The 8,534-nt window shown below is 55.0% G+C and overlaps 1 protein-coding gene across 2 annotated transcripts in view; it reads right to left on the bottom strand.

Moving 5' to 3' along the window:
• MMP15 (matrix metallopeptidase 15) overlaps nucleotides 1–8,534 on the bottom strand; it is a 32,921-nt gene that overhangs the window by 8,872 nt on the left and 15,515 nt on the right. Inside the window, exons 2-8 of one of the 2 annotated variants that reach the window (XM_019505912.1) lie at nucleotides 7,359–7,507; nucleotides 6,867–6,989; nucleotides 5,375–5,682; nucleotides 3,815–3,976; nucleotides 2,853–3,094; nucleotides 2,191–2,329; nucleotides 953–1,103 (exon numbers count right to left, since the gene is read on the bottom strand). In XM_019505912.1, the coding sequence (XP_019361457.1) occupies nucleotides 953–1,103; nucleotides 2,191–2,329; nucleotides 2,853–3,094; nucleotides 3,815–3,976; nucleotides 5,375–5,682; nucleotides 6,867–6,989; nucleotides 7,359–7,507 (1,274 nt within the window). Of the gene's footprint in view, nucleotides 1–952; nucleotides 1,104–2,190; nucleotides 2,330–2,852; nucleotides 3,095–3,814; nucleotides 3,977–5,374; nucleotides 5,683–6,866; nucleotides 6,990–7,358; nucleotides 8,529–8,534 lie in introns of those variants that run through there. The other variant, XM_019505909.1, reaches the window with a different exon arrangement.

Genomic DNA, 8,534 nt, shown 5'->3' with positions numbered 1-8,534 from the left:
CTGCGGGCAGCATCATTGTCGCTGCTGTTCAGTAGTGGACACTGAGGTACAGAGGGGTGAAGCAACTTGCCCCCAGCCAGCCAGCAGCAGAACCAAGAAGGAAACCCAGGTATCCTAAATCCCAGGTCTATTCTTCAGTCACAGCGCCCCTAAGGGAGCTCCATCCTGCCAAGCCAGGCATGACCCATGGAGGAGAGACTCCTCCATACTGTGCTCTGTTCCTTGGTGCTGTGGGGGCAAGGGTGGGTGGGTTGGTGGGGGCAGAGCAGGGTGGGGAGTGGAGGTCAGCAGCAGAGGGGGTGATACATCAACACCTCCTGCTCTGGATCTACCTTCCTGCAGGAAGAAGATGAGCCAGGCTGCTAGGCAAGCACCTCAGGAGTGAGATAAGAGCCCTGGCCAGAGGGCAGCAAGTATTTGTTTTCCAGGATCCTCTCTAGAGTAGAGGAACTGGTAAGAACAAAGCCAGCCCCTTCCTCCCCTGCTGCAGCCTGTTTCCTCCCTCTCCCTACCCTGTCCGGCTCATTTCACTTTCAGTCCAGATTCTCCCCCTCTCCCCAAAAGCTGCCTCTCCCTCACAGTTCCCAGCATAGTGACACTTCCAGGCATTTGGGTTTCAGACCCTCAGCTCCCATTTCCTGTTTCCTGCCAGGACTCCATCATCTCCACTGTACTGCTGTCCCAGGGCAAAGGGGGGTGGTTGCTATGTGTCCTGACAGGCCAGAACTTCCCAAGAGAAGACCCCCAGAGCTGCAGCATGACTAGTTGGGGGAAGCAAAGGAAGGAGCAGTACTTGGGATGCCATACTCCAAGCTGGGCAAAGCCACTGGGGACATACAATAGGGAACAACTGGACCTCGGACAAGGTCATCCTGGATTGCTCCTTCAGTCCCCTGGCCCTGGAAGCCCATGTGGTTCACCGGTGCCCCATTTCACAGCAGGTCCAACCCACCTGTCGCCTTGGAAGAAGAAGGTGTGTCCTGTGGGCTCCCACCAGATGGCAGTGTCGATCTTGTTGTACGGGATGCCCTGCCCATAGCTGGTAAGGGGCTGTGGATACCCCGGCTCCAGGTTTGCCTCTCGGAATAGCCAGTACCGATCCCCTGGGCAAGGAAACAGGAGAAGATAAGGCCGAGAAGGGAGGGCAAGAGATGCAACCTATGAGTGCATGCGCATGTGTCCCCATAAGTCACCCTGCCCTCCACCCAGCACACATGGAGTGCAGCCCCTCATTTCCAGCCTCCTGGGACATTCTCTGTTTCAGGGGAGCTGCAGGCAGACCTGGATAAACCCTTTGGGCCTGTGCTCAGCAACCGCTTCCCAGCACTGGCCCTGCTTGGCCTCTGTGATGTAGAATTTTTTTGCTGCAGCATCTTCAGCTGGCCCCAACCCATAGCCTGCAGTGCCACCCCCATGGCTCCTCCTACCCCAGCCTCACCTCAGGAACTGTCCCAGTGCCCAGATGGCTGGCAGCAAGAGCCTTGCCAGAGCTCTCCTTGAGCCCTGGAAACCTCCCTGCCATTCTGTCTTCATGGAGCCTTGCCAGGGCTCAGGGTTCAAGGCTCTGGGGCTGTGCATTAGGTCACTGGCAGGAGGGACCAGACTACCAACAGCCAAGAACACTCTCTATCCACTGATCTGTCCTGGACACAAAGAGACTGAGATAGTGGAAGGATGGGCTGTGGCCTGTCTGTTGGGGAACAAATAGTAGCGCTGGCTCCAGCCTTGGGTCTGTCACTGGAGGGGTGGGTGGGGGAGAGGGGGACAGGACAGGGAGACATATAGCAACCCAGAGTCACAGGGTCCTGTAGCACCAACTCCAAGTAAACTGCTAACAAGGAAAGGGAACATTTCAGCTTAGTGTCCACCTCACCAAGCCACCATGCTCTGCTTCAGAGTTGGAGGCCTGATGCCTGAGAGCAGCCTAGGACTTAGATAGTTGTGGGTGGAGGGGAAGCTTGGTTTAGAACAGAGGTCCTCAAACTGTAGTCTGTGGACCACCAAGGGGTGTGTGTGTGTGTGTGTGTGTGCGCGTGCGTGCGTGCACGCGTGCGTGTCCGTCCCAGAGGGCCAAGACTGAGGGCACTGGCAGCCTTGGAGTTGGGAAGTCTGCTCAGTGCAGCAGCACTAAGCTCCATAGTCACACACAGTGCTGAAAGCTCCTTTACCCGCCCAGGCCAAGTCCCTCACCTTTGAAGAACACGAATTTGCCATCGTGTCTCTCATAAGCAGCATCAATGTCCCCAGGAAGGCCCCTCCAAAAGTGCCCGATGGGCATGGGGTAGTTGTCAAGCACACGGTTATGGCGAACTCTCCAGAACCAGCGACCCTATAGGAAAACAGCATCAGTTGGATGGTCATAACAGTCCCTTCTGCTCCTCCCTGCCTTGAGAGTCCAGGCCCCAACACTCAGCAGAAGCTACTGGGGTAGTAGGAGCTGGGGCAGCTCACTCACCCACCCTGGGCTCATCTGTGTGGTGGGATATAGCCTGTCACTGCATGAGTCTTCTACCCACACATTGCAAGGGCTTGGCTTGCTCTAGGTTCTGGCTGGCGGTTCACATCTGGTGCTGCCAGGGCAGCAGCTTGGAGCAAACTCCCCCACCTGCCTCCCCTCCCTGCACCCAGGGGTCTCAGTAGTAGGTTGCAGGGTGTACAGAAAAAATGTAAAGGGGGAGGAAAATGGCTTCAGTCAGCATAGTGCAGGGCATGCTCACAGAACTGCAGGGTTGGAAGGGACCTCAGGGGTTGATGTTGAAAATGCCAGGGATGGAGATAGGAAGAGGGAACAGAGAGGAAGTGATCTAGGGGTACAAAGGGTTGGGAAATGGAGGGGAGACAGCACCTGATACCTTAAACACAAACATTTCCCCGCGTAGCACAGCCACGGTGTCGAAGTCCCCATCACAGATGTTTGGCCCGTACTGGTCAGGGCGGTCCGTGGTTCTGGGGTGGTCTGGGCTGCCTGGTCTTGGGGGCCGGTCTGGCTTACCAGGGGGAGGTGGCCTGGGGGGTCTATGATCTGGCCTTCCAGGTCTCTGGGGTGTCACAGTTGGGAGGGGCCTGGTGGGCTGAGGCCTTCCATCAGAGGTACCTGAGGCAGTGAAGGGGAAGAAGACAGTGAGCAACTGCAAGAGAGTATCCAAATAAGCCTCCTGAGCCTGGCCAGGACCCAACAGGCTGTGTGGAAACAACCTTACAGGCACTGGCAGCTGGGACTGCACAGAGGCAGCAAGGGGAGAACTTAGAGCCTGCTACTCTGAGAGTGCAGGTGCCTGTCATAACTACAGGAGAACTGATATGTCAGCAGCACAGTGCTCATGTCACATCTCAGCAGGGCACTCTCTATCCTAGCTACAACCTCCCAATGTTGCCCCTGGCCTTTGCAGCCACTAAGGGACAGACTCTGGACACTTACTGCCCCTGTGGACATGGAAGCACCTCCTCCCAGGAAAAAGGGGCAGGGGCACAAGAGAGCATTATCCTCTGCGGCAGAAGAGCCAGGAGGAGTTTCTGTGCCTCCCTGACCCACCGAAAGCACCCCCACATGCCAGCCTGTGCAGGGGGGTGGGCGGGGGCGTGGCAGCACCCATCCCAGCCCACTGTAAGCTGTGACTGCTGCCTGTTGCTACTCCCAGGCAGCCCAGTGATATCTCTGTGCATGGATACAGACACACATGCCAATGCAGAGCCATGCACAGGTGCCAGCTGGGCTGGGCATTCCTACCTCCCCTCTGGCCTGCTGCAACTAGCAGGGCCATGCAGGAAGCCAGGTGTCTGGCTGTCAGCGTGGACTTGGCCTAGCCTCTCTCACCGTACAGCTGCTGAATGCCCTTGAGATCATCCTCCGGCAGCTGGAAGTTCTCCGTGTCCATCCATTGGTAGAAGGGCGCCATGATGGCACTGGGGTTGCTGGAGTGTTCCAGCCCTAGCGAGTGCCCCAGCTCATGGACGGCCACCAGGAAGAGGTTGTTCCCTAGGACAGAGAACAGCACTGTTAGTAGCAGAACTATCTGCAAGCTGGGGGACTGGACCCAATGCTTAGGTCTCCCGCATCTCTGCATTGGCAGGATGTAATGTTATTTTCCATCTTTTACTTGACTCACTTGTGTCTGGGGAGGGACTTCCTCTCCTAGGGCTCCCACTTTGCCATGGAGATGACTATGTGCATTTGGATGAAGGGCAGATTGCACCTTCCCCAGTGCTTTCCTTAATCAAAGTACCTAGGCCACAAGAAATGGCTCTGTCTTGGGTCAGGATATGAATCGATATAGCGACTCCTACCTCTGGCCTTCAATTTTGGGACTGAGCTATAGTAGATCTTTTAGGAAAACAGCTGGTCTTAATGTGAAGGCACCAAATGATGGAGGATCCACCACACACCCAATTGTTCAACTGCTTAATTATTTCCATTTGTTAAAAATCAGCACCTCACTTCTAGTCTCAGTTTCTGGGTTCAGCCTCCAGCCACTGGTTCCTGTCATGGCTTTTTAGCATAACCAGATTAAAGATTGTTACCAGAAACCGCACCTGCACTTCAGTCCCTGTTGACTGGCTTCAGGTACCTTCATCAGCTCCTCATGAACAAATGAAGTAAATGGAGCTCCTCTAGCCCCTCACTTCCCACTCAGGCTTCCCAGGCCTCACATCCCTGCTGCAACTCCTTTCTGAACCACTCTCTCCTCTGGAGTGAGGACAACAGGCCTGAACTCATCATTCCAGTAATACATCCATGTTATTCCATTCACTCAGTGTCCTTCTGGCAGTCACCAGAAGTGACTCCTTTGACTGTCCCTTTCAGGCCATGTTCTGCATGCTGGTGACCAGGATAGAGAGTAACCAATACTAGGCCCTTCTCAATAAGTACCTGACCATAACCAGGGCTGAACAGGTGGGAGGTGGTAAGGTTAACAGTACTGGCTAAACTGCTAAATGGAAAAGCTGAAGCTGGCAACTGGATTGTGTAGCTGCTAGTGAGATGTGTCATCAATATGGGGCTCAGTGGTTTGGGACTAAAAATCCCAGATCTAGCCAGACCCACTAAGCTAGATGGTAGGGTGTTAAATACACCCAAACCTTGTTGATGCCTCATTCCCTGCAGCTGTACTGGCACTACCGCTTCCAAAACCTGCCACAGTCAGTGGCTAAGCTAAGACTTGAATGCAGGAGTTCTGTGTCCCAGTTTCCCTGTTGTCAAGATTAGATCCACTTCTACCCAGGGCTGGAGGCAGAACCAAGGAGTGCTGCCCAACTTGTGCTCTAGGCAAAGACAATCTTTCTTCCCCTGAATCTCCCACCTGGATTATGTCTTGGGATTATCCTAACTTCTTGCACTCTTTCTCATCAGCCACACCAAGGAGCCTTCCTGCCTTACCAGACAATTCGGTGTTCTCAAGCGTCCAGGGCTCATCTGAGTCGAAGTGCGTGTCCCCTCCCATCCCAGGGCCAGGGAAATATGCGTGGGCCAGAAAGCCCCCCACACCGTCAAAAGGGGAACTGTCTCCATGGAAACCAGAGGCAAAAAGCACCATGATGTCAGCCTCCTTCTTCCTCTTGTTCCGGATATCATCATAGGGAATCTCCTGGAAGACCAGAGGGGTGGCCTGCTCCCACACCCTGAAGGCTCGGCGAATGGCTTCATATGAGTGGTACCACCCCAGCTTCTCTGTGTAGTTCTGGATGCTGAGGGCACACAAACACAGGGAGAAAGGGCTCCTTAGAGTGGGAGGAGTGGGAAACTACGGGCAGGGCTCTGTTCCACTCAACCCAGAGAGCAGGAACGCTAGGTCAGCTTCACTCTGGCTTCTAGTTCTGGCTCCCACATGCTAGCTTAGTACCTCAATGTCTGGCCCTTGCTGCCTGCCAGGGGATGGATAGTCATTTCTAGCCCAAAGCTGATTTAGCAAGGGATCATTAATTTGTCCTGTTATAATACAATCTGAGCAGCAGCCTTCATTAGATCATCACCTGAGACCACACCTGGGAACTCCAGTTCCAGAGTAAACCCCTCCATCATAGCTACGGATGGGGGAACTGATCCTACTTCCAGGGATATCAATGTCCAAAGTCCTGTTGACTTCAGGGGGCAGGTCGAGGGTAGCACAGCATTGTGGTTCACTAGAGGACAGAGACACACTTGACCCATGGGCTAAATCAGAGACTACAATGTCCTGAATGCCTGGCCCCTCTCCTTCACGGTATCCCAGTAAATGCCATGGGAAAGGATATCTCTTGTCTGAGTCCCCTGGCAGAGGGCTTGGGACACTCCTTGGCCTTATTTCATGCTGTGAGACATCTTAAAAGTACAGGAAGCAAGCAGGCACCAGAACATCTTTCTCAGAGAACAGTCATCAAGGCTGGCAAGTTCCTCGGCTGGTGTAACTCAGTCTAGCTCCACCAAAGCCAATTCATGGCAGCTGAGGATCTGGTCCGCAGTCTGCCAGACAGCAGAGCGCTATGCTGAGTAAGCCACAGAGTGACAGCAGTGCAGACCCCATGCAGGCCAACAAGGCAGCCGCCGAGCTCCCGGCACTCAGCCCAGGGTGCAATGGCTGGATTTGCTGTGGGACCAGGCCATGCACAGTAGTGCGCTGTCAGTTGAAATACTCTCCCTCAGCAGGCTGATGCATGGCAGTTGGATGCCAGCCCTGCTGCAGAAAGGATTTTGGTCTCCAGCCCAGCCCACTGTCCCATCACACTTGTTCCTCAGGTGTAAGGTTCCCAGGGGCAAAGGGAATTACCCCATTAGGCACCTGGTGTAAAGCAACGTGATGAGCCATGTGCCCGCTGTGTCATGTGTTTGGCCCCCAGTGATCTGTGACTGAGAATGCAGATGGCTAGAAGCTGGGGTCTGGGCCTACTGGTACCTGAAGGTGAGGTGGGTTTGGCTCCAGCGCCGCCCAGTGAGCGCGTACCGCTTCCGTCGCATGTTGGCTTTGATCTTGACTCCAAACTGATCTGGGACACCGCAGCGGGGCCGCTTCATCCACCTGCAGAAGAGGCCAATCACAGCAACCAGAGTGAGAGGTGAGAGCACTGGGTCCATGCTGGAACTTGGAGAAGGCACATACAGCAGCCTTGTGCACCAGGACAGTCTATGGGGAGTGGAGCAGGTGCCTTGGCTGTGGGGCCAGGCCCATAGCTGGAGGTGCTGTGGGGGGTGGGGAAGAGCTCTGCCTGTGAGGGCTCAGTTCTCAGCAAGAGGCGCTGGACCTGTGACTCTGGGAAACAAGAAGTGAGTTGTCTGCTCCTGGGGCCAGCCACACCACTGGGCTGGGCAGTCTCTGGGACTGTCTCTGGGCAGGGTCCTACTTCTCCACCTGCTGTGCAAGCAGATGGGCAGCCCCAAGGGAACTCACAGTTTGGTTTCCTCATCCAGGATGCCTGTCACTGGGATCCCATAAAACCTCTGCATCTCGGAGAGGGCGGAGCTGAAGATCTGAGCCGAGCGCATGGTGGACATCTGCCGACTGGACTGTGGGAGGTAGCCATAGAGCCGAAGCCAGGCCTGCAAGGGAGGCACCAACACTGTGCACTGAGTTCTCTCTAGACCTGCTAGCCCAGGTGCTGGCTGGGCAGTGGACAGGGGACCTTTCATCTTTGGTTTCTGCCCACCAGCCTGCCCCTTGTTCTCACAAACACCCAGCCTCCACAATGGAGCCACACCTGCTTTGTGGCCTCACTGGCAGTGTCAACACTCCCCAGGAATTTGTTTGCTGTCTGGTCTAGCTAGCTACAAGGCTGCAGGGAGATCCTCTGCCTTACTCTCCATGCTGCAGTGAGATTCAGCCCCAGAGAAACAAGGGTCACGGTCTGCTGTTAGGTAGGCTGAGCACAAGGGAGACCTGATCTCACTGGGTGCTGCTGCCCTAATACACATAGATATTTCTAGCAGAAAGGCGCCCCTCCAGGCCTGCCCCAGCTCTGAGCATAGCACAAAGGAGAGGGCAGGGCTGCTTACAATCCAGTCCAAGGGAGGGGGTGGGCTTGGCTCTCACTCCTGTTCTTCCATTGCTTTGATTTTATTTACCTGTTATTTTTAACTCCCTGTGCTCCACAGGCTGATTCCCCCTCCCCCAAACTCAGATCAGGTGTCTCAGCGCAGGGTGCCCCGCTGGTCTCTACCAACAAACACTTGGCAGGAGGCAAGTAGGCTGCCTACAGGCAGGAGGGGGAGGGAAGCTGAGAACTATTCCAGTCAGCCAAGACAGTTCTCTGAAGCATCAGCACGTGGCATCAGCTCAGAAGGGCATGCGGGGCGGGGATTAGAGTCCCACATGTTGGCAAGCTGGACTGGAGAGGGACCAATGGGAGGAGAGCTCAGGGAAGGGGGCACAGTTCAGGCACTCTGTGGCACCACATGCATTATGCTGGATTGTCATTACTGCTGGCCAAACTAGCATGGGAATTGCTTCCTGAAGCATCCAGGGGAGGGAGGCTGTAAAGCCCTAATGAGCCCAGCCTGGTATGGGCAGGACACTTCAAAGACAGAAGGCTGCTGCAGAGGAAGATTTACACATCTGCTCTTGTGGGGT

This window comes from Gavialis gangeticus, unplaced genomic scaffold (assembly GCF_001723915.1).
Source record: "Gavialis gangeticus isolate Ggan-Ray unplaced genomic scaffold, GavGan_comp1, whole genome shotgun sequence".
NCBI classification, from domain to species: domain Eukaryota; kingdom Metazoa; phylum Chordata; order Crocodylia; family Gavialidae; genus Gavialis; species Gavialis gangeticus.
This window is presented reverse-complemented; position numbering and strand designations above follow the sequence as displayed.